General features: G+C 37.3%; 1 protein-coding gene across 2 annotated transcripts in view; it reads right to left on the bottom strand.

The window, feature by feature from the left end:
- BDP1 (B double prime 1, subunit of RNA polymerase III transcription initiation factor IIIB) overlaps positions 1-25,698 on the bottom strand; it is a 52,492-nt gene that overhangs the window by 23,158 nt on the left and 3,636 nt on the right. Inside the window, exons 2-25 of one of the 2 annotated variants that reach the window (XM_063180998.1) lie at positions 24,442-24,976; positions 23,678-23,784; positions 22,683-22,742; positions 22,188-22,328; positions 21,144-21,277; positions 20,074-20,168; positions 19,439-19,493; positions 18,659-18,802; positions 16,737-17,018; positions 16,237-16,411; positions 15,060-15,219; positions 12,137-12,213; positions 10,620-10,764; positions 10,384-10,466; positions 9,650-9,809; positions 9,161-9,243; positions 7,732-7,963; positions 6,478-6,659; positions 5,598-5,811; positions 4,897-5,084; positions 4,180-4,354; positions 2,673-2,785; positions 1,768-1,987; positions 1,039-1,226 (exon numbers count right to left, since the gene is read on the bottom strand). In XM_063180998.1, the coding sequence (XP_063037068.1) occupies positions 1,039-1,226; positions 1,768-1,987; positions 2,673-2,785; positions 4,180-4,354; positions 4,897-5,084; positions 5,598-5,811; positions 6,478-6,659; positions 7,732-7,963; positions 9,161-9,243; positions 9,650-9,809; positions 10,384-10,466; positions 10,620-10,764; positions 12,137-12,213; positions 15,060-15,219; positions 16,237-16,411; positions 16,737-17,018; positions 18,659-18,802; positions 19,439-19,493; positions 20,074-20,168; positions 21,144-21,277; positions 22,188-22,328; positions 22,683-22,742; positions 23,678-23,784; positions 24,442-24,976 (3,948 nt within the window). The remainder of the gene's footprint in view (positions 1-1,038; positions 1,227-1,767; positions 1,988-2,672; positions 2,786-4,179; positions 4,355-4,896; positions 5,085-5,597; positions 5,812-6,477; positions 6,660-7,731; positions 7,964-9,160; positions 9,244-9,649; positions 9,810-10,383; positions 10,467-10,619; positions 10,765-12,136; positions 12,214-15,059; positions 15,220-16,236; positions 16,412-16,736; positions 17,019-18,658; positions 18,803-19,438; positions 19,494-20,073; positions 20,169-21,143; positions 21,278-22,187; positions 22,329-22,682; positions 22,743-23,677; positions 23,785-24,441; positions 24,977-25,698) is intronic. The other variant, XM_063180999.1, reaches the window with a different exon arrangement.

Genomic DNA, 25,698 nt, shown 5'->3' with positions numbered 1-25,698 from the left:
AACCAGAAGTTAATTCCAGAAAATTGCAAAATTTTAAAATAGATTTGGGACTGCTCTATGTAAGTTAAGACTGAGCAAAAGGTAGCTTATAACACAGAGAAACAAAGTGAGCTTGCTGTCTTCTTGTCAGTTCTCAATTATAAGGGAGTGCAAATGGCATTGCTCAGTCTTTGGTCCACATTCATGGTGCACTGTACCCCAAGAATTTATTAGTGAGAAATTCGGACAACTAAACCCTGATTACTTGCTTCTACTCTCACCCATGAAGTACCTTCTAAAAAGAAAAATAGCCTTGGAAAAAAACCCCTAATCCTCTTAAAACCTGTTCTACTACTTAAGAACGCCACCTAGTGACTTGCACAGCACATAGCAGATAACAACTAGTAACAGCTCCAGAAGCAAGGGCTGTATAACAACAACTGGAAAAATGCACAAAATTTTTAAAGTACTGTCGCATCCTAACCACAGCTGACAAGTGTCATGCAGTCAGTCAGTCTCCAAACCCCAGGGAGGAGGAGAATTGGAAAGAAAAGGTAAGCCTTGTGGGTTTAGATATGAACAGTTTAATAATCACAACAAAGTAAAATATAAAATAATGAAAAGGAGAGGCAGACACACAGACAGAGGGGAATAAAACACAAGGAAACAAGTGATGCACAACTGCTCACTGCTTGCTGACTGACACCCAGCCTGTCCCCAATAAGTGTTCAGCATCTCCTAGCCAGGTCCCTCCAGTTTATGGAGTGAGCATGATGTTCCATGGTATGGAGAATATCCTTTTGGCCAGATTACACCAGCTGTTCTGGCTGTGCTCCCTCTCAGCTGCTTACGCACATGCTCCCTGGCAGACCATGAGACACTGAAAAGTCCTCAACTCAGGGTAAGCACTGCTCAACAAAAACTAAAATGTCAGAGTGCTATCGATGTTATTCTCATATTGAATCCAAATTGCAGCACTGTACCAGCTAATAAGAAGAAAATAAACTCCACCCCAGTTGAAAATGAAAGATTTTTTACTTTGAAAAGAGGTAACTTTACCTTTCTGTGGTATCCTGAATGCCTCCTATAGCATCTGTAGATAGACACTCTTCTTGCACTCTTCTGCTGTTATAATTTGGTGATGTTTTAGAAGAATAAAGTGTTTCTGATGTCATGCTTCTTGAATTTATGTCAAGATTGTCATTCTCAGCCAAATTTCCCACAAGAAACAATATGTCCATGTCATCCTTTGATTTGAGAAAAAAAAAGCCCAACAATATTAGCAAAGTATATAAAAATATTTTATTTATTATTATAACAAAATATATCACCTGTAAAATAAAGTGTTGCAAATTATGATCAAGTTGCTAACCTGAGATGAAACTTTATTTAAAAACTGCCAAGTAGTTTATGGTACCATCACTGCTCCTTGTTCCTCTAGGAAGGCATTTAGCTAATAAAAGACAGATACTAAAACCAATATATTCCTTCATGAAAAGCAACCAAGGAGCTCAGGAGAAACCCAGCAACAGAATACAACATGCAGGTAACTACTTGTGTATCATGAATATGACTGAAATGTCAAAATCCAAGTGAAGTCTTTGTATGTCTTATCAATGTGTCACTAGCAGGATTTTGGAAAACCCTGTAATAGCATGCAAATACTGAGCAGAAATTCTTACTAGGCTGAAATTAATTAATGTATTTACAAACAGCTTATTTAGATGCCTTAAAAAAAGTTAGAGTGGAACCAAGAATTAGTAAGTGTAGTCAGAAATAGAATCTCACTTTTGAGGAGAGAAGGTTTTCAGATTCTTCTGTCACAGGTAGATTCTCTCCATGATTCATTTCTTCTTCATCTGGGGCAGTAAGTTTTTGTACTACTGGAGATACTTTTTTGCTGTATGTTCTTTCTAGGTTTGGTCTAGCTCTTGGAGACTCAATCCTTACGAGTTGTCCTGGTTTCAGAGCACTTAGCCTGCCTTCTTGGGAGGTAAGTTTTTCAGTACTGATGAATTTAAAGCAAAGCAAACAAATTAAATGAAAATACACATTTTACTTTGGCTGGGAGAGAAAAAAAGCACTACTGCACTTACATTTTGAATTAACACTTACACAAGAGACTACCAGACTGCTTTGTTTAAGATTAATAAAATTATATTTTCAAATACATTTCTCATTTATGGTTAACTTTGGAGCAGAAATAACAAAATTATTTTGTCAAGGCATTTTTAACATAAAAAATAAGCCGTGTTGCTAACCATACCAACATGAAAGCATCAGCAGTCTAACACACATTTAAGATCTTATTTCAACAACAGTGGCAGTAAAATAGAAGAACATATGGATGGACAAATGAGAGTCAAGTCTCTGACATTTTGCAAAATTTGAATGTTACATATCTTACAACAAATCTCACACACATGATTGCTACTTAAGTAAATACAGACCAAGTAATAAATAATCTTGGTCAGGAACCTATGAGCTTGTACAGATCAAGTATGTACCAGATAAATAATAACGAAGAGTGCAGGCAAAAAAAATGTGCTCTGAAAACACTGGAAAAAGCTGTTTGTAGGCACTGGAAATGAAATACTGTAAAAAGACAAAAGAAGAATTGACACCTGCAAAGGTATCTCATTATACACAGATAAAAGCTTTTCAAATGCTATTTTGCTAAACTCAGACCTCACCTGCTTTGTTCAGACAATAAGGTTTCAGAAATAGAGAGCACCTGAGGCACCTCTTGCTGTTCCTGTTCCTCTTCGCTCAATACATCTTGACACAATACAGCTTCATTTTCACCCTTCAATTTACAGTAAAGGAAGCATGAAGAAAAATAGAAGTACGTAAGCTTCTAAAACAGACATATGCTCAATATACAAAAATAGAAATGATGCTATTTTCCCAACTGAAATAAAGGTAAAAATCATGTTATCATAATTCAAGTTATATGCAAAAAGGAACTGAAGTCTTAATACTCCTGGGATACCTAGAGTTAAGTTCTTAAACACTATGTGCACCCAAGCATTATGGGAAACACCCGTCTACTTAGTATTCAATCAATTTCCTAATACATGAAGCATGGTCGAAACAAGATACTTCAGCAAATGGAAAACCTTTGAAAACTGGACACAGCAGAGGGGAGCACAGACACACCCAAGCCACAATAACATAGCCTCAAGATCCAGAAGGCCTAATAAGCTTCATGTCTGTATTTACCACACTGGTTCCACGAAGAAGCCCCTCAAACACATCCTTCAACACTTCAGGCCTGACAGCTTGACTAGTAAAGAGGAGCATCAGACCTGCTCTGGTTCTACAGATTTGCCCAGTACAGAGCAGATGCATGTGCGTGGTTCACAGGCCTCAGGCCCAAAGCAGCCAAAGCTGAACCACAAGGAACTAGACCAGCTAGGGGCGAGCCGACTGTGGCACTGATGGAAGATGAGAGATTGCTGCAGGACACAAGTACTTCTGATAGGCTCAATAACAAAACCAGCTATAATCACTCCAAAACAGTCACTCTTGCAAAATTTAGCTGTATTCCAAATCTAAGGCAAGTCTACACAGATATTCCTACATTTGTGACATGATTCATGTGCAATCCAACAAACAGTTACACAGACACATCACACTGTAAATGGCTTTCGAGAATTTCCACATCTTCTACAAGTGCCTAGTAAGTGTTTGTGGGGATACACAGTGTCATTTACTTGTATGAAATAGAGGAGTATCAGGTATTGTAGTGATGAAGCCAGTTAAAGATTATCAAATTAATAAAACCCCTTTTTCATAAAAATGCATAAGAATTACCTCTGCCTTCACTTGACATATTATACTAGATTGCTCAACACAGACTTGATTCATCTAAACAGGAAAGATGAAATGAGAAAAGAAAGGTAATTCTTATGCATTTTTATTCTAGAGTTTCTATAAATGTGCATTTGTTTTCCCCATCCTGCAATTCAATCAAAAGCAGATCATTTGTAAAAAGAATAATTAATACTTCAAGTTGTAGACCTCACTGATTTCATACCTACAATACCTCAGCTTACCATGTTTTGGGATTTTTTTAAATTTAATATATTGTCTCAGCGTCAGGCAATGCAACTTCAATGTTTTCACTTCACTTTATAAAAGTGAACACGCACTTCAAACCAACTTTGAAGGCAAAGCCTTACTCTTATTAAGGCTTACCATGACAGTATTGTCAAACTCATCTTTTTGCTCTGCATCCGGCTTTTTCTTGCTCTCACTTTCTGATATTTGTAACTCCTTCTTTCCAATAGTTCTTACCAAGTTTGGCTTATATGTCTTGTTCTGTGCCAGCTGAATAGGTGGGAGAGGTGCACATTGATGTTCTTCTTGAGTGCTGTTTGTATCATCAATGCAAAGTTAAGACAGAAAAAATAATCCAAAACTTAGTACAAACACAAACACAGATCCATTTGTACTACACACAAAAACCACTGAGTATTGAGAAGAAATCTTGTGAACTAAAAGCTCAGCTGAGTTTAAATTACAAACAACAACTTGTTCCAGCGAAAATTTTGAAGCACTGGTCTTCTAAATATTTCCAACAAAATAATTAACTAACTTACTGACTACTTGTTGCTATAAAACCAAGGCAGTTTTTACATGTTTTCTTTGATAAGCAAACTAGTATTTCCCTGCATGAAATTAATCCAGTCTTTCAGATGATGAAACAGTTATAAAGTGAATGCTCATTCATGTCATGCTTAGCATAGAAGCTACTGAAATTGCAGTATCACTGGTGTTAAACTATGAGAATGGAAATTTTGTGCAGTATTTTCATTGGAATATGTTTGCCAGATGGCAAGCCATTGGCGCAATAATTTCATTGTAAAATTCTTTCATTGTTACAGTCAAGGATAAAAGTAGATAAGCCCTTACCCTGCAATAGTAGTGGAAATGTCATCTTGGCAAATTTCAGATAGGCAGATCTCCAGTCCACTATCCTCTGATCTTGAAAATGTTTTTGGGGACTTACAGCTTGGCCTCTCAGAAACCTCCTGAGAGCAAACTGACATCTGCTTTCCCAAGGATTCTAGTGCATTTAAGGCTTCACATTTTCCTGCTTTCTGAAAAATGTAAACACAAGAACCAGAAAAAGCTGTAATAATAAACCAAAAGGAGAGTTTATGATGTCTATGAAGTTTGGTATACACCACACTCTGAAAAACTCAAGAGAGTTTTTTTGTGCTCTCCTACAAACTCCTCTGTAACTGCTCACTAATGATTTCTCAGTCTTTCCAGGACAAATACACAATTTTTTATTTAAGACAACAAAGGCTGAAATCTGTGCCATCTTCTATTAATACTTTTTTTTTTCTTCCCTGTCATCTCTATAATGCCACTTCGGGTCAGAAAGACATCTGGACATGTAACAAGAGATTCATCATATCATCAAGTGTGAGTCATCTTCTCCTCACATATGACCAAGTGAAAAGTACACAAGTTTTAAGGTGGAAAATTCAAGCTTTTGAAAAAAATTGTTTCAAAAAGTTAACTTTGTATTTTTTAAAATCATCAGTACTTCATTTCACAAAATCAACAGCTCACATATAACTAAAGGAAAAAAACAAAAGCCTTACATCTGTGTCAGGAGGGATGCTACATTCCCTATCACACTGCGTCAAACTTTCTTCCTTGTTGGTATCTTTCTGTGATGCACTTTTACTATTTACATCCAGAACTTCCTTTCTACTAGTTGCTCTTAAATTTGGCTTTGGTCTCTGGAATCGCATCCTCAGTAGCCTAGCAGATGATACAACAGTTTTCTCCTCTTCCTTCTGAGGATGAGATTCCCTGCAAAAACAAGCAAAAGAACAATCAAAGACATGGGACAATATGGCATTCTTGTATAGAGCTCTCAGAGCAATAACAACATTAGTGACATGAAAAAGAGCCAATAAAAACATAGTGATTGTCAATAAATGCCTCTGTATCTTATAAACAGATAAGCAAAGAAGTTTACCGCCCCTTCCACTTGAGACCTGGAAGACAAACTGAGACATTTTACTGCGATACATACATTTTAAAAATACCTTCCTCTAATCATGTTTAAAAATACCCAGAAGACTTACAGAATACCTGTGTTTGACTAGTTTTTCAGGAGGCACTTTAATACGAAACCAGAGCCTGTACTCAAGGATCTATAAAAGCACACTAGAATGCACTGTGGAGACCAACATGGAGAAGACAATCACAGGGACTGAACATTAGAAAAGTGTATTTTTTTGAAAATTAGGCGAATAGTCCAAAGATCAAATTAACATCAAAGAGCATATCTATTTAATGCTTTCAAGCTCTTGGGGTTTTGTTAGTTAAAGTCTAGTATTGTCTTAATATATATGTCTTTATATATATACAACTTGTTTGTAATGCCAAAGTTGAACGTAATATGGTATAATACCGAGAGATACTGATAGCTTCGAACCATTTCTTCTCTCAAATGAAGTGAAATAACCTTACCCTGTACTAGAATCTGAAACCGGTTTGGAGACATCTGACAATCCCTTTTCATTTTTATTGCTTTCTGCTTCTGAGGACTTTTCTTGGAAACACTGTCTTGTATTTGAGTTCATCTCAGAATCTGCAGAAATATCTTCTAACGTCACACTGGATAGCTGAGTGCCTTCATGAACTGTTAAATCCTGAAACGAATAAAAGTTCCACTTTGTTAAGATGAAATATTTACTCAATTTCTCTTCTAGGAGAGCAAGAAGAAAATTATAAAGTTTAAATATTTTCTACAGAAACACTAAAATTTTTGTGGTTTCTTGTCATCCAACCAATATCAGTGTCTACTATAAAAGTAAAAAGTTCTTTTTCTTTATATTTTCTCTTTTAAGTGGTTCATCTTCCAAGGCGTTTTTTCTTTTCATTTCTCTTTCCAGATATGGTATCACAATACAACCAAGTCAGATACATTCCATTTCCATGTATGCTGGTTTTGACTAGGGCAGAGTTAGATTTCTTCACAGTGTTAAGTGTCATGCTGTGGTTTGGGTTTATGCTGCACATAGGGTTGATAACACAGAGATGTTTTAATTATTGCTGAGCAGGGCTTACACAGAGCCAAGGCCTTTCCTGCTTTGCATATTGCCAAGCTGGAGAGGAAGCTGAGGGGGCATGGAAGGATGGGAGGGGACACAGTCAGAACAGGTAACCCAAACTGACCAAAGTTTCACATCCTTCTGAGTCACGGACAGGCAGTTCAGCATACAAAGTGGGGGAAATGGATTTTGTCTTCCCAAGTAACTATTATGTGTGATGAAGCCCAGCTCTCCTGGAGGTGACTAAACACCTGCCTGTTCATGGCAAGTAGTAGAAGAGTTTCTGGTTATGCTCTGCACATGAGTGTAGCTTCTGCTTTCCCTACTAAACCTTACTCAGGGTTATCCAGCACTCAGGAGTTTATCTCAGCCCCTGTTTTCCAGCTTTTACCCTTCGAATTCTGTCTCCAGTACTGCTGGTGGGGCAGTGAGAAAGTGAGCTGGTACTTGGTTGCTGACTGCACTTTAACTTCACACCATAGTAAACAGAAATCAAGTGTAAAAATTAGGAAATTTTATGACTACAAATATAGTTTATTCTGAAATAATAAATAAAGATGCAAAGCCTATCCCTACAAATTATGGAGCATGTACCTGGGTCTTTGTTACCAAGGCTTCTATTAAGAACCCAACAAAACAGTATGCATAAGGAATTGCTCAAGAAACTTACACTTTTGAGGCAGCGATCATTGTTTTCATCTTGATGGTGCGTGACACCTTTTTCTGCTTCTCCACCTTCTGTTGTCTCCTCTTCAGGATCTTTTTCATCTATCAGTTCTTTTTGCCTTGCAATAGTTCTTCCTAGATTTGGTTTTGGTCTCTGTATTCTACCTCTTTTTAGAGGTGTTTGATTCAACACAATCCGTTTGCTATCTTCTTTTAAACCAGCTGTTTCATTAGACCTGGAAAACATATATATGATCCCTGAAGTACATACCACATCTGAAAGTGGGAGAAGACTTGGAGAACAGATGCTTTTTTTCCCTCTGTTCTTTTAAATAGTTATTAACATACACTTACTACAATATATTACTATCTTCCTGAAAGAATAAAACTGGAAATGTATGTACTAAGGACTGAGAGTTTAAACTTATGCTTGCCCTGCTATTTTCCTCTTCCCATTGGTGACAGGATATGACACTAGAGAGACCTTTCTCTGATCCATAATGGACCTCTTTGTATTCCTATCTAGTTTAGAGGCAGATGGACCCTATCTAGTCTAGAGGCAGATTTAATAAAGAGTTTAAAAATATGTACATATTCAGAGTTTTTCTTCCGTGAATTCAGAAAATATATAAATAACTTTTTTAACTTACTAATGTAAAAGTATCAGTAGTGCATTACTAGAATGGTCAGATTCTTCTACAAATTTTACACTGAGCATCAAGTCACCGAGCAGGTTAATGAAAGAAGTAACTGAAAATTTTTTCTGGCAGATTATCACACCCACTTTATCTCCACTGATCCTCCTCAAGTATCTCCCTTTAAAAGACAAGCTTGAGGTTTTGGATTTTTATTTCTCTTCTTGGTTTAGGTTGTTTTGGGAATTTTTTTGTGGGGCAGTATCTGGGGGAAAGTTGGCTTTTTCCAGTTTTTATTTTTTACAATCTCTTCTATAAAACATATTATTGTTTTTACACTACAGCTGCCACTTCACTGAAGAAAAATGCAACGCTTAATAAATATGTGCATTACATTGCACATATTGAAATTTTTTCTTCCTCTTATTTGACATCTAACACTTAACTACACTTTAACAACACTTACTCTTATTGTTTAAATACTTAACCACTGAAATGGATGCATTTTAGTATTAAAAGTAAGTAGCTAAGGCTTGTTTTAGTTTTTGAGGGACTAAATTTTCAGCTTTTTTACATGTACACGACTGACTTATAATTTAAAAGTGCAACTTTAAAAATTAAAATGCTTAATAAATGTTTCATAATTAATGAAGATTCCTCTTTTGCCATCAATTTCTGTAGTGCAGAAGTTTCTTAAAAAACTTCTATAATTACCACACTACGAAATACTACCAGAAGCGACAAGAATGGTAAATTGCAGGACAGCAGTGGTTATCTTCTTATTTTTCTCATACTTACTGAGACACAGTCTCCAGGACTTTGTCATCTTTTTCTGCAGTATCTTCACTGGTATCATCAGATCTACTACCTTGGTCATTATTCTGAACAAAAACAGAGTATTATGACATGAACTGTCTTACATTGATAAAGTACAGCATCACCTAACCGACCAAATAACTGCTTGTAAGAAGAGACAAAATAGATTGCTTATGACATACAAACCATTACAGGATCAATTTCTCAGTCAGAAAGTGCAGTAAAAACTACAGCAAATACCTGAAGTTGTATGTGCTGCAGGACATGAAAGACTATTGGCATCTACTGTTTGTGTAACAACCTCTCACTGCAGCTGAGGTCACTAAGCAATACCACACTACCACTTGCAGCAGGTTAAGTAAGTGGCTAGTTCCTGTTCATACTCAGGAGCAAAAAAGTAAAGAAAAAAAGATAACATTACTGTTGTACCCAGCAGCTTATTATCTTCAGTTATGTTACTTAATTAAATACCTTCTCGGTTTCTCCCCTAGGCTGTAGATGGGATATTTTATCATTTCCTGCCTCTTTTTCAGGCTCTTCTTTCCTTCCAGACGCTCTTGTAACATTAGGTTTAAATCTCTGTCGATATCCTCTAACTATTGTCTTTGCAACTGCAGTTTTTTCAGGTTCTCTGCACAAAGGATCCACAATAACATTTACTCCATAATATTCAAGTCTACAAATACCACACAGTCTTGCACATATTTCTTTACTTGAATTTTGTTGTCTTCAGAAAGATTTGCATAAACTTATGGAAGTTGCTTCCCATAAGAAACAAGCTTGGTTTAGTCTTACAATGCACGAAAACTCAATTTATCTATGTATTAAAAAGAGATTAATTTATCACACAGGTGAGGAATTTAACTAAACTGCATATCACAGCTGCTTCTGCAAACACCAGAAGCAGAGCCATTACCTGATAACCGAGGCTGGCAGGGAAGCAAAGCCATAGTTATCATGCTCCCCTTCTCAAATTACAGGTATTGTTGGTACTTCAATGCTTTCATCAACTTTCCAGAAAAGAAGTCTATACCTTCTACTTGAGTACCACCTGATATCATCCAAAAAAGTGCTAAAGTCAATTCTGAAATTTACATTAAAGTTTCACAGTTATCGCTATCTTTTTCCAGGAGAATTGTATGGAATAAACTAACAGTTACAGTCAGTTCATACCAGGAGACTGAAAAAGTGATCTCAATACTCACTGAGATGCAGTATCCAAATCCCTGTTTTCTACTTCTGTGGCTTCATTATGTTTTCTTCTACTCTCCTCTTCAGAGCACTGGAACTGAGGCAAGGAATATCACTCTTTGACAAGTGTGCAAGTATCATAGTAGCAGTTCTCAAAATGTTATTTCTGTGGCTGGCCCACAGTATCTCCATTGAGCAAAACAGATGCAGCATCAAGAACAACATACTAAGTAACATTCCTCTTTCTCACCTTTTCACCTGCATTTGCAAGGGTTGGAGAAGAAGTTTTGGCTTCCATTCTGTCTTGTGTTGCTGTCTCCCTCCTTCCAGATGATCTCATTAAATTTGGTTTCGGTCTTTGCAAGCGCCTTCTATCTGCTGACTTTTCAGTTTTCCTTAAGATATAAAGAAAGGTGATATACATTATTACCAAAGAGAAACTTAAAGTCTTATATGGTTCAAGATGAACCTCAAGACCGCCACAGACTGCATGGGTCAAGACACTGCATGCAGCAAGACAATGAACAGGGAAAAAAACCCCCATTGCATCTTTCTGATATTAAAAGATATGCTACGAAGTTAGGAAAAGAGCACAAAATAAACCTTAACTTTGCTGGCTTTCAGTGGAATCTACTTCAAAATACTTTAAGGAATCATTTCCTGATGTTAAATAAATAAGAATATTTTTTTCTCCTCGGGATTCACAATTCATGTCAGTGTGATTAATTTTATATAGAAACAACATAAATCTGCCCTATATACAATGTTTTGCATCCGCCTCTTCTGTCCCCCCATCCCCTTTCAAAGCTATCTCAGTCATGGAAAACCAAACTTTTTTTCAAATACCTTGTCCTACTGCCAGCATCCACATCTTACTGAAGAATGGGGTACGTACATCACTCTCTTTGTCCTTAACCACTGCAATGGCATGTCCTGGGATTCACACAGTGACACAGCCCTACATTTTATCAATAATCTTCAGATTGGGAACTACTACCTTTTCTTATATTCTCCCTAGAACAGGACAAATAAAGCTTTGACAGTCTTTATCATAGGAGTGAGCTGTCCTTCAAAAAGGGAAAGACAGAAGTATGAAAAACAAATCAGCATTAACTAGTACCTCATCTCCAAATTACCTTTAAAAAACTGTATCATGAAATAAGAAGTTGATGATCATGCAAAAATGGAAACCTTAGGCACAGACTACTTCATATATGATTTCTCAGTATCACCAAAATTAACTTCATAAAGGAGTATAGATAAGACAGAGATATTTTGGAGTATCTTTTATCTTAGAAGCTTGCACCAACTTCCAAAGAGGAACAGTTTCCAAATAGGAAAGAAGAAATACACCATACACATGACGTGTACAGCTAATAAGCTCTGATGGACAACTACGAATGTCAAAGGATTCAGTGAGGCCCTTCTATTAAAAAACCAAAAATTAAATTTTACAGCCAACCTTTACCCACAATGTGGCAGAATTTCATCATTCTCTTGCTCTTGCTGGCTCTAGAAAGGCTAGGGCTTTTTTCTCAAAGTTTAGCTAAGTCTTTCTCCCTATTCCTACCTACCATTTAGATCTTAGCTAATGCACTACTACGGAGTAATCAAAATTTCTACCAAAAAGCTTCACTGAATATGGAAAACAACTCATCACGATCTCCTGACTGGTTCAATCTGCTATGGTCAACTGGAATTATATTCAAATCGAGTAGATACAGGTTTAGTTCAAGTGCCACCGCAAAGCAAAATAATTATACGTACATGATTTCAGATTGTGAACCACATTCTGATGCACTCTGCTTTCCATCTGTTTTTTGTGAGTGATGCGTATCTTCACTCTGAGGGAGAAATGTTGTAGGAAAGAAACAATAAACTTAGATGATCTTCTACTGTAATGTAACAAAAATCAGAAACAAGATTTCCACAGTGGTTGAGTGTGACTGTGTTCACAGGGATCTTAGGATGAGGGAAGAGACAAGGATCTGACTCCATGTTTCAGAAGGCTTGATTTATTATTTTACGATATATATCAAAACTATACTAAAAGACTAGAAGAAAAGGCTAGTTAAGAATAGAAAAAGAAAGAATGATAACAAAGGCTTGTGGCTCAGGCTCTCTGTCTGAGCCAGCTGACTGTGACTGGCCATTAATTAGAAACAACCGTGTGAGATCAATCACAGATCCACCTGTTGCATTCCACAGCAGCAGATAATCATTGCTTACATTTTGTTTCTGAGGCCTCTCAGCTTCTCAGGAGAAAAAATCCTAAGGAAAGGATTTTTCATAAAAGATGTCTGCGACAGTTGAGAATGGAAGGGTCTGCTAGAGATCCTCTGGTCCAACCCTCCTGATTAAGTGTAACGGGTTAACCTGGGCCAGATGCCAGGCACCCACCAAAGCTGTTCACCCACTCCTCTCTGCAGCTGGATAGACAAGAGAAAATTTAAGGCAGGGTTCCCAGCTGGAGGTAAGGACCAGGAGAGAGATCACTCACTAAATACCATCACAGGCAAAACAGGCTCAACTTAGAAATACCAAATGAATTTATTACTAACAAAATCAGAGCAGGATAATGAGAAGTAAAAGAAATCCTTAAGCATATCTTCCCTTCACCTCTCCCTCCTTCCAGCTCTACCTCGCACTCCAGCAGTGCAAGAAAACAGGGAATGGGAGTTACGGTCAGTTCATCACCTGAGGCTGCTCCCACTGCTCAGGAGTCATTCTCCTGCTGCACCTGGGGTCCCTCCCATGGGAGACAGCTCTCCATGAGCTTCTTTGACGTGGCTCCATCCCATGGGCACCAGCCCTCTCAAACTGCTGCAGTGTGGGTCACTCTTCTGTGGGGTGTAGTCCTCCAAGGGCCCCTCTCTCCACGGGTCTCCCAAAGGATCACAGTCCCCTCCAGGCATCACCTGCTCCATCATGGGCACCTCCATGGGCTGTGTGTGGATCTCTGCATCCCTGTGAATCCCCATGGGCTGCAGGGGCACAGCTGCTTCACCATGGGATGCACCACGGCCTGCACGGGAATCTTGGCTCCAGTGCCTGGAGCAGCTCCTGCCCCTCCTTCTCAACTGACCTTGGTGCCTGCAGAGTTGTTGTTCTCACATGTTCTCTCTCTGCTCTTCTCTGGTTGCAATTACAGCTCTGCAACTACTTTTTGTTTTCAATTCTTCTTAAGTATGTCATCACAGAGGTGTTACCATCATTTCTAATTGGCCCAGCCTTGGCCAGTGGCATGTCCATCTTCAGAGCCACCAAGGATTGGCTCTACTGGGCATGGAAGAAGCTTCCAGCAGCTTCTCACAGAAGCCATCCCTCTAGCCCCTTGCTATCAAAAGCAGGCCATGTAAAACCAATACATAAAGGCACCTGGAGCTGGTTGCCCAATACTGTCTGGACAGCTTCTCAAATGTCTCAAAAATCTTGCCAAGGATAGAGACTCCACAGTCTCTCTGGGCAGCCTGTGCCAGTGCTTGGTAACCCTAACAGTGAAACAGGATTTCCTGGTGCTCAGAAGAACCTCCTGTCTTGCAGCGTTTGCCCATTGTCTCTTGTCCCATCACTGGGCACCCCTAGAAAGAGCCCGGCTCTGTCCTGTTTGCGGCCTCCCCTTGAGATTTTGTGGAACTGTTGGAAGAGGGATCTCTTCAGATCCTTCAGAGAAGGCTCTCCGTGAGCCTTCTCTCCAGGTTGAACAGTTCCTGCTCCTTCAGCTTTTTGTCATAGGAGAGATGCTTCCAGCCCTTTACCATCGGTGTGACCCTTTGAGGGGCTGTCTGCAGTGCATCCAGGTCTCTCCCACCAGGGAGCCCAGAACTGGTCAGTCCTCCGGGTGTGGCTTCATCAGTGCTGGACAAGGGGCAAGGATCACCTCCCTTGGCCTGCTGGTAACACTTCTCCTGCTGCAGCCCAGGTCACCATTACCTGCTTGTGCAGCCGCAGCACTTTCCTGCTTCACGTTTAACTCAGAGACCATCAGGACAGCCGGGCTCTTTTCTGCAAAGCTGCTTTCCACCCGGGTGGCTTGCAGCATGCAGTGGTGCCTTGGGTTGCTCTTGCCCTGGTGCAGGACTTTGCATCTCCCCGTGCTGAACTTGCTGAGGTTCCCGTAGCCCACTTCTCCAGCCTCTCCAGGTCCCTCTGGAGGCCAATATAACCTTTGGGCGTGTCTGTCCTTGGGAAGCAATTCCTTCTAGATTTGCCTAATCTGTAAACTTGCTGAGGTTGCACTCTGCTCCATTATCTAGATCATTCAAGGAGCAGCACAAACAACCCAATGTGCATTCCACTCAAATCAATTTCCAGTTTTACCGTGTTTTATCGTGCAGTTTTACTGTGCCAGTAAGCACATGCCAGCAAAATCCTGCTCCAATGCCTAGCTACTCATATTGCAGTCATTCACTTTTGAACACTTAAACTGTTCAGCTGTTTAAACTGTCTATGAGGTAAGTCAGGCATGCACAGTATACTTCCTGAATACATTTAGGTTAATGGACAGCCCATTAAGCCCACAAGATATGACAGTATTTCAATTTTGATGATTTTCTTAGGTCTGTTGATTGTTTTTCACTTGATGGTGAAAACATCACAAAAACAATCCAAAAATGACTTTGATTTACAAACCACTTTCAATGATCAAGGGCAAGATCTTGAGATGAACTAAATAAAAAAATAGTAATACCTTTGATTCTGTAGTTTCTACACATTCTGTTTCCTTGCTTCTAATATTTGAAACTGGTAGCTCTGGAATCTGGCTTTCCTCTGATGCTCCATCTCTAATATTTCTGGCTCTCAATTTAGCAGGTTCTGATTCTAGTATAACATCATGGCTATCTTCAAGGCTGAAATAAATAAAAGCATACAGGAACATTAGTGTATTTGTAGAAAAAAAAGTTGTTTCTGCTTACAGACAGAGGAAGTTGCACAGAAAAACAATGCAGTTTTTGACACTAAATAACTATCCATGTTTCAGAGAATCTCATGAAATTTTAATAATATTTGCAGACTATGAGCTTTAAAACATCTTTTGTACTTTTGCACTGCAATTGTAAGATGATGTAAAAATCTCATCTGATTATTCTAGACTGATTGCTTTTAAGCAAATAAACTTTAATACAAACAACTGCATGCCAATGGTTTTTTCCTCTGATCTTTCATAACAATCTAGGTTGAGTCCAAAGGCAAATAACTGTCCCTTCAAATACTTCTAATGAACTACTAAGGAAAATGGAAGTTTCTGGGAATATGTATAAAATAACAAACAATTACAACGCAGCTAAATACAACAAATTAACACACAAAATTCTGAAGCAGCATAATACTCATAGTATTATAATGAATTTTTCAATTTACCACTTTCACATATAACTAGTTTAATAATCAAGCATTCACTTTCTTTTTCATAAAGGTATGCCCAAAACTGAACCCAAAAGCTTGGATCTCAATCAAATTCTGCATAAATAAAATCTAAGCATCATTCCTTTCCCATAAGAATAATTTTATTACAGATAAAAATTCCAAGTATATAGTACCTCAACTTAGCAACGTCACCAACCTGTGATTCAAGAGAAATATTAGAAGTTAGGATAAACAATGGTCTTCCTAAACACTCTTAAAAATGAAATAACTTTTGGAAATTACTTTAGTAATTACGTACATTACTTTTGCAAGGGCGGCCCATTAGGGCAGAGAATATTTTGAGTATATAAATCATAAACAGCTTACTAGAGCCCAGGGCAGTTCTCAGAAACCTGCATATTCTGTGCCAGTTAAATGGTGGCAATCATGAATAAATAAAAACAATAATAAACTTTAAGCTATTTTTTTGTTTTGCCTAAGCTTTCCATTATAAACATTACCTGCACAAATTGACTCCACCTTTGCTCTCCATTTGCTTATTCACTGGTGAACAGGACTCTGTTCTCTCTTCCTCTATAACAGCAGTCTCATTTTCCTTTCCTTCAGTAGCACAATCCACTTCTTCTCCACAGGTAGTATCACCATCACTGCTTGTATCACGTATCACTTTTTTCCCTGACAATTAATAGGAATTAAATCAGTTTGGACATTCTGGGAAACATCTTCGAATTTCAGCAATCAAATCCTAGCTACAGTGAAGAAGAGTTAATATAAGACTAAAATCCCACTAGCAAAGATGTAACTATTAAGATTCAAGAGATCTATTCTCATTTGAAACAAAGTATGTTTAGATTTAGAATGAAAGCTCATTTTAAAAGACAATCTCCTACAAGGCAGATCAGCAACATAAATCAAAGGCAAATTTTGACTTTAAAGTTTGCCATGACTTTCTATAAAATTTCTATTTGAACATTTGTAAGTGAGCATTTTTGCCTCTTACTTTTATTAGAGGACTTCCCTTCTTCAGCAGTTTTTGAAGGAACAGGCACTTCTTCTGGAATATTCTCCACTTCTTGTTCAAGATCATCTTTTCTCTTCCTCTTTCTCTTCTTTTTTGCTAATGCAGGCTCTAATGCAACCTCTTCTGCTCGTTCAGAAATGCTCAAAGATTCCTCATTTTCTTTCTCAGCTGTCACACCATCTGCTTCTGTTTCTGCATCAGAAATTCCATCTTCCTGAGGTTCATCTTGATCATTAGCAGCTTCTGTGCTGGCAGCTTTTCCTATTGAGACAACAATATGGCTCTTGGTCAACAGTCTGGTGGAGTACTAGGAGCCACAAAGAGCAAAGGCATTTCTACTAAAAACATTTGTGTACTCATGCATCACTGCCAATACAATGCCAGGTGTATGAGCAGGACTGGGGAACATCAGTCACTGACTTGCCAGAAAAGTGTCAGCATTTAGTACAAAACATATTCTGTACATGGGACAACGCTTCACCAGGGGAAAGTCAATATGGGATGCAAAGCCAATTTAGTAAATGTTATTGTGCCTGGGCTTTTTTGCAGTTTATACAGTCACATTTGGGTTCAGTGAAAAAAAGACATTGCTACTCCTACAAAGAGTTATTGTATGTCTGCAGAAATAGGTGATGATGGTTACAAAATATATGCCATACTTTATATGCCATATATACCAAAAGCCATATATATATATATATATATATATATATATATATATACATGCCATGTACCAATATATGCCATACATACAAAAAAGCAATTTTTCATCAATACATGTGTAACAGTTGATCATTCTAGCTTACATAAGGAAGCTGAAATTTTATCTAGCTAATAAATAACAAGTTATTTTCTGGGTTTAATGAGTTAAACCCCTATTTTAAGGACATTTTGAGTTGATCCTCTATTTAACCACCAAGAACTTTCCTCTCCTTGTTATTCATCTTAAATGAACTAATTTCTCGTAATTAAGAACTCCAAAATGCATGAGAAGAAGAAAAGCATGGTCACATTGTTTTATGCATGACATACCTTTAATCTACCACTAAAGTGTAGAAACAAGATTTCTCCACAAGGTTTTAAGTCCTAATACATGAGATATTTTACTTACTGACATCCAAAACCAAGGGTACAGAAAAGCAGTAACTTCTTCCATTTTAAGAGATCTTTATTCTTAGCTAGCATCCTCTTCAAAAAGATGTTCACTTGTTTGTTTCACAATACCACTTACAAAATGATAGGTCCTTGTGGAAGAAACAAGTGAACAATGCCACAAAATCAGCAAAAAATGTATGAAACTGTATCAATATACCTGCTTTTAATTAAAGCACATCTGTCAAAGGTCCTTTCCCAGGTACTGAGGTAGTAAAACACAGTGGTGATCAACAGTAATTAAATGTAATCTTTATTTTGAACAAACCAGAAAGATAAAACAACTTTCACATCATTCTCTGAAAATAATCATATTGCTCAGACTCAGAAAGTTCAACTACTATCAAAAGAGAAACAGAACCCTTAAAAGAAGAGGTTTTTAAATGCAAGAAAACTTTCAACACAGACGAGTTTGCCAAAAATACGATTTTAGCCCAAAAAATTCTAGAAGTGAATTCATTAGCAACTCATGGAGATAGGTACCACTCAGTAAATTAGAATATCAGCACTTCGGATGGTGGAACAGCACCATTTTCACCATGGTATCATGTTTCTGCTCTGTTACTAATTATTACCATCCTGTACATCAGTAAACTACATCTGAAAAAGTTCCACTATGAAGCTAAAATCTTCTTGTCCTGTCTACAACAGAGAAGGAATATGTGATGCCCCACATGATTTCTCCTCTGCTAGCAACATATTACTGATCACTGCTCTGTAATGTCATCTCAAACACTCTTTTAAAATACCTTTTGACTTCTTTTGTGGCCTTGGAGACTTTTTTTCTTTTGGCTTTTGGCTTTTAACAGTCTTTTGCTTCCTCTTTCCCTCATCTGCTAAGACCTTCTCAAGCAGCTGGGCAAAGAATTCAAAATCAAAGGGTCGTTTTTCTTCTATCAGATTAAAGCAAAGAAACAGATTTCAAAGTTGATTAGTTTTTCAAGTTTCATGACATAATATTAAAAAGCAAAGGTCAGATACATTTAAACAGAGAGTTCTTGAAAGTATTTTATATATCACTTGAGCAGGGGCTGAAGGTGACATAAAGGTGACTGGAATATGGTACCTTGGCTTTAAAAAACAAATTATAAACTTAGTTCAAAAAATGTAAGGATTGACAAATACATTAACTATACCATAGTATCAAATAATGTATGAACATACTGCTGTAGAACATACGTACCTCATTCAGCTAACAAAGAAAGTCTTTAAGGAGTCTCAAAGCAGTTCACAATAAATAAATGTGCTAAAAATTCCCATGAATAAAAAGAATTATCTTCAACTGAATACAGAGAAAGTTTATATTAATCTCATTTACCAGATATCCAGAAAAAATAGAAAACAAACCTAAAGATCATTGTTGTGAACTATACTTATAATGAAAAGCTAAGATGCCACAGCCTCTGGATTCATCTATGAGCAAAAACTTTCTTCTAAGTAATTCAAACAAGGCAAAGCAGAGAATATACCATCAAAATAGATGGGCTACCATTTAATGATTCATTGTAGGGTAGGGAATATTTACTTACTGAAAGCTTTGTCTATTCTCCATCCATTAGCTTTTTCCTCACGTTTGAACTTGTTCTAAAAGCAAATGCACAGCTGTGTTTACCTTAAGCAAGAAATGCAATAATATGTTGCACAAAATGGCAGCTCAAGCTATGCCTTCAGTGCAACATACCAACTACAGTTGTTGAAATTCACATGCCTATCCACAGAACACAAGTTTGTAACTAATTTTTAAATATAAAATCTGTTACCACAGCTTATCACCAGCAATACTTTTTTATTATTTTCTACACTTTTTCCTGCCATTTAATCTGAGCAAGGTTTGAAATACCAAAGACTTTCCCAGCTGTGTACAACAAAAAAGATAACACAGAAGGCCCTCACCAAACAGTCTAAATGCCCTATCAGCATTCTTTAACTAAAACAAAGTATGTTTAAGGACGCTACATTTACTACATACAGTCATTGAAATTCAACTAGCATTCTAATGTTTCAGATACAACCTCTAGAAACAGATATCAGAAAACAAGCACTACAGTCAAGAAAATTCGCACCAAAATTATCAACACCAGTAGAGGAAGCATGGGAATGCAAATAAGAAAAAGAAAAGTAAAATCACATGTTTAATTTCTTTATTGAGTGCTTTAATTTTTACCTTAATTTCTGCTCTGGCTCTGTGAGGAAACAGCCGCCCAATCAAGGAGAAGTCTGTTCCTACCATACTGATAGCTAAAAAGAACATGTCTGTTTCTGTAAGGAAAAAGAAAGACAAAATTACACACACTTAAATATTTACTAAACCATCCTTCTTCAGAAATAAAAACAACTTGTAAACTTCATTTCATAAGATCAGTAACTTTGAGGTTGTCTACTGTAGCTGCAAGTCCAGGTGAGTATGTATGGAACATGTTTGTTATTTTACCTAGGTCCCTCTAATAACATTTAATGAATGAACTATCAACAGAAAGAATTATCTAAACTATTAGAAAACTGCAGAATGTGAAGTGTGCTTTCTAAAGCTAGTAAACCAAAGCTAACCAACCTGAAATTGTCCATATTCATTTTTATTATGAACATAAACACAAACAGAAATCAGAAAATCATAATGTAAATTTACCCTCTCCATTATCAAAAGGAAAAGAGTGCATTCTAAAGAGACCACAGTGAATTCTGAAGCAAAATTTTTCCATCCATAGCAGTAAAAAGTAATTTCCAATTGTAAAAAGTCTTGCACAGTGTTGTAAACCTAGAGATAAGAGTCAATTCACAACAGGAGTAATGAAGAACCCAACCTCCCCACTCATAAGAACACAGCTGTCCACTTGCACTGAAACCAGTTCATACAGAAATACCTTATACAGTCTACTCCTGCCCATGAGGGAAGAACCTACTTAAGTACCATATAGAACTCAAATACCTGTAAACCAGAATCCAAAATTATGCTCTTGGTAAAGCAGACTAGCATTTTCTCAGCATCTAAACTTCCATGGCAGAAAAAAAGTACAGGCAGTCTGCACATTAAAAGGCACTGGATTTTTAAAAAATGTCAATTTTCACAGTAAATACCTCAGCTCTGCCTGTTGTAAGAGTGTGGAGGGTTGAGATTACATGACATGTAAATAGATCCATTTACTCCACTGGGAATGAAAACTGTCAAGTATAAAGCATACATGAAAACAATAACTTTTCTGCGGACTCAAAGCTTGAAACCAAAAATAAATTCACCTTTATTTGACCATGGCTTCGTGTAAAAACTTTTCCTGAAGCTAGAATATGTAGTTGTAGAGCCACGCTCAAAGATGGGATCATTTTCTTCAACAACACATGGACCTTTTGTTCTTAGAACTTCTACAGTTAAGCTGGGAAAGAAAACACACAAGAAAGACTCACCTCGAAATATTACTAAGAAAAAATATAGTAGATGTTTATACAACAGCTATTCAAATTTTTTTCCACAAGTGAGCATGTCTATTGTGTAATAATTTTAATTATTACACTAACACGTACTTTAATGGGAGAATGCAGTAAGAAAACACAACGCTATTCACCCTCTGTAAGTAAATTTGCTTTCTCTGTTTTATATATAATATAAATAATATATATATATATATGTAATACAGACAGAAATAATTAAGTAGCTTAAAAAAAAAAAAAAGGACTTTTTAGCATTTGAGAAAGCTATTTTGTAAAACCATGACAACCTCTCAATATCCTTCTTCAATACTTTCAAATTCTTTTACCAGGCCACCTTTATCCTTAAACCTTGGCATAAATTTCATGTTAATACCTTTGGGGAACTCAGAAATTTGATAATCTACTTTTTAAACATCATATTATAAGCAAAGTTACTGAAAACACTGACAGGAGAATAAAGCAGCAACAGGCAAGATGCAAAGCCGGAGCAAATCATACTGATAACCAAATAACAGTAAGCAGATACATGTTAACTATGAGAAGCAAAAAAGTCAGCAAAACAGAAGAAGACATTTGGAAGTCTGACAAATCTTAAGTGTTCATTCACAGTAATAAAATATGTCATCTTCCTCTCTACCTCTTTCCCCAAAAATATTTCTCATAAAGTATGCCACTACAAAGATGCAGACTACTGCTGTTCGTATTTTGCCACATCTTTGCACTGTTTCCTAGGTCAGTGTAGCTCAACTCTCAAACATGAATGCACTCATTCTCATCCCCGTTCAAAGTAGTCCTCTATTTGCAAACTGAGCTGCAATGCAATACTGTCCATGAGTCAGGCACAGAACTTGTCACCTTTCTTCATCCAGAATGATGGAACCATCTTCTGCTACTTTCACGCGAGGAACGAGAAGTGGGCCATCCTGACCCTCTTCCCCATTCTCTTCTTCCTCCTCCTCCTCTTCTTCATGATGAGGAGTACTTTTCTCTTCCTGTCTACAATTTTTAAGACAGCACACAAAAATACTGTTCAGTGTTTTGAATTGCTGCTCATTCAACAGACATTCAACAATTTGATAAACCACCCAGCAATGCAACACATCAAGAAATCAGTCAATATGTGAACTTTGAAACCTGCTTTTTATTCTACTGTAAATGGAAACATGTAAAACTTAAGGTTGAAAGCAAAATGTTCTTTAACCATGATACCAGCCAAAATTGCAATTTTTATAAATTAGACGGTGATATTTGAACAGTAAAAAATATACCCCCACTTTTAGCATTATCACAGAAATGCAGGGTTTTTTACACCAGAAAACTTTCCAACTATACTTCACCATCAAGACTTACTCTTTCATTTGACTCGGAGCAGAACTTCTTTCTGTTCTCTTTTCTTCTACCAATGAAGACCTAGAATGTCATAAAAAGCTAGAGATTATTGTTTGTACAGATGTATTTCTGCTTTCTTCCAGGAAACTGGCTTTTAGTGCACAACGGACAAAAAAACACAAAGCTTTTTTTTCAGCTCTTTGTATCACATCTACATTAAACTACAAACAACCTCTGCTTAGTAAATTTTGCCCTTTTTTGTACAAGCAAGGACAAAAAAAATACTTCAAGCAGAAATCCATTGTATGGATACAGGTAACATGAAAGCATCTTGCTTTTTACCCCTAGGGGACTATTCAGTGTAAAAGAAAAAATAAGGGAAGTGATAAATAAAAAACACACACAAATGTTAAGAAGCGAGTGATAACAGATGATACCAGAAAATTCATCTACTAGTGAAAGAACAGGACTTAGATAACTGAACTTTTATTCATGTGATTGCTTTTGGCAGTTGCAGGAAAAAGGCCCTGCTCCGCTCTGTTTGTGGCAGTCTGTACAGCCAGCTGCATTAGTGAAACATGTCAGTGAAGCAGCAGCAACTACATTCATCCACGGTAAACACCACTAGGGTCTTGCAGTGCATTTTGCACTTCAGCACCTAGGAGGAGAAATACTTAGCTTCCTAAGTCCACTGGGTCTGGTGGGTAATTATCCCTGACAGCCACAACTAAAAATTTCACAGCAGGGAGTTGGAAAAAAAAAAATTCTACTAGTCTGTATTTCTGCAGAGATAAATCAACACTAGGGACAGATACATGTTTGTGTGTTTCAACAAGTACACTAAGCTCCATTCTCACTTCTGCACTAGAATTAAGCAGATGTGAAAATTAGAAGCTAGTCTAGAAGCCTTTGTTACCACTGCAACAACTCTGTATCTGAGCAATACTCCCTATTTAAGTATTATAGAGGTTGAAAAGTAACTTAACCTAAGGAGAGAGACAAAAAGTCATACTTACTTCATAGGATTGTTTTCTGGCAGATAGTATATTAAGTCTCTCATGGTCATTTTAGAACGATCTGGTGGAGAATGTCCTTCAATTACTGGAGGCCTGTGTTTCAACTTCTTCCATACAAATCAAAATGAAACAAAAAAAACAATAAGCACTTAGATTCACCCTGAAAATATTTTATAGTTCACAAATTATCATTACTTTTGTTTATTTTTGAAGTACCCCATTCATGGAATTTTGTTGTTCACACACACACACATACCACTCCCAAGAATCAAAACAAGATTATCTTAAAAGTGTCCCTTTCTCAGCGAGGGCATTACAGACCCTTAAGCCACTTATTCTTTCAGAAGCATTCAATACCTGGCACAAATAAGTTAAAAGTTATTCAACATTACAGAACTCTGACAATAACCAGTTTGAAAAAATATCCCAAATCCATCCTGCTTGCAGCACATTTCCCTGCTGTACTGTGAAACTCTCAAAATTGGGATGTTGACTACAAAATAACAGGTGTCATGCCAAAAAGACTTGTGGTCTAATCAAAGAAAAACTTAGGCAATTCTTTGTAAAATCTGTATTATTAGGGAACAAAGCGCTGTTACTGCTTATAAATAGAATAAATACATAGAGAGTTATGAGGTGTGACAGACAACTAGCAGTGAGCAGCTGACAATCATCAGAAAACACTACTGCAAAGAGATAATGTATGCAGGGTGAATCAAACATCTTGCCCTTCACAGATAAGCATTACTCAACACAGGCCTTACCATCCGCTCTTTCTTCAGCTCTTCCTTAAGCATTTCTCTTAATTTCCGAGCTTTGAGGATCCTTTCGCGGTCAGAACACGTTCGTCTGACTTTCTCAGGAGAAGGTTTCACAGGTAGCTTTTCCTCCTGTGGTCGTGATCTTTCCTGTGTTGGTCTCTCCTTGAGAGGAGATGGTACATTCTTCTGCAAGCTATCATCATTTTTCTGAGCAGCTACACCAACAGTTTGCTCTCTGTTTGCAGACTTTTTTAGCGGTGAAAACTGTGGCACTTGTGGCACAGGTGTTTTCTTCTCAGGAAGCATAGGAGACTTTACAGAGCTTTCAACATTACTCTTTTCTGATGGGGAGGCATCCTCATGGGTGATGGGTGATGATCGCCTCTGTGGTTTTGGTGCAGAACGCTGAGTAGATGATGGTCCAGCTCTGGGTTTCACAAGATTTGGCATGGTGGAGATACGTTTTCTTCTCTGTGTAAGCATCTCTGCAGGTTTACTAGCTTCCCCAGCGCCACTTGTATTGTCTGCCTTGTCATCACTGGAAAATTTAAGAAAGTATTCTGAAGTTCTTTACAGTGATAGATTTGTTGCTCTTACTTTCAAGATGTGTTTATGGGCCAACCAGTATAAACATTAGGCTACAGGAAAGCAGCTAAACACAAGAAGCCATGCTAGGACCAACATGTAGCTGGTACTTCCTCATCAAATAATCAGCTCTAGGAGCTGTCATTATTTTCTAATACTAATCACTGATGTACAAGCTTGCAATAGTAACACATTCTCACACCCCACCTCTTTTTCTGGAAGGCTCTCTCCTTTCAGCTGAAAATATCAGTACCATAAAGCTTTCTAAAAATTACATAACTTTAAAAAAAATATTTACATAACATAGGTGATATATTAAAAACAAAGCTGTATATAACAGTGGTTTGATGACTTTTATTACAACAAAAGTGAAAATTCCTCTCACACATTTGCAAGTAGATGATACGTAACCTGTGAATTCCACAAAAACTTCAGCAGTCAAACTGCTGCTCACACTTAGCACATTAATAGCTCTTAGCTTCCCTGGAAAACTTGGTATGTAAGTACTTTTCCTATCACTTACATAGAAATGATTTTCAAAGTGCAAGTAAAACTGCCAACCATTATGATCATCCCAAATCTGCTGACTCTACCAGTGTTCAGCTTCATGGCTGTTGCTCATAGTAAGACTGCAGTATAATTACAACTGAGTCATAAAGAGAGTTTTTTTAATTT

This window comes from Melospiza melodia, chromosome Z (genome assembly GCF_035770615.1).
Source record: "Melospiza melodia melodia isolate bMelMel2 chromosome Z, bMelMel2.pri, whole genome shotgun sequence".
Taxonomy (NCBI): Eukaryota; Metazoa; Chordata; class Aves; order Passeriformes; family Passerellidae; genus Melospiza; species Melospiza melodia.
The sequence above is the reverse complement of the archived record's forward strand: the minus strand, read 5'-3'. Positions and strand labels throughout refer to the sequence as shown.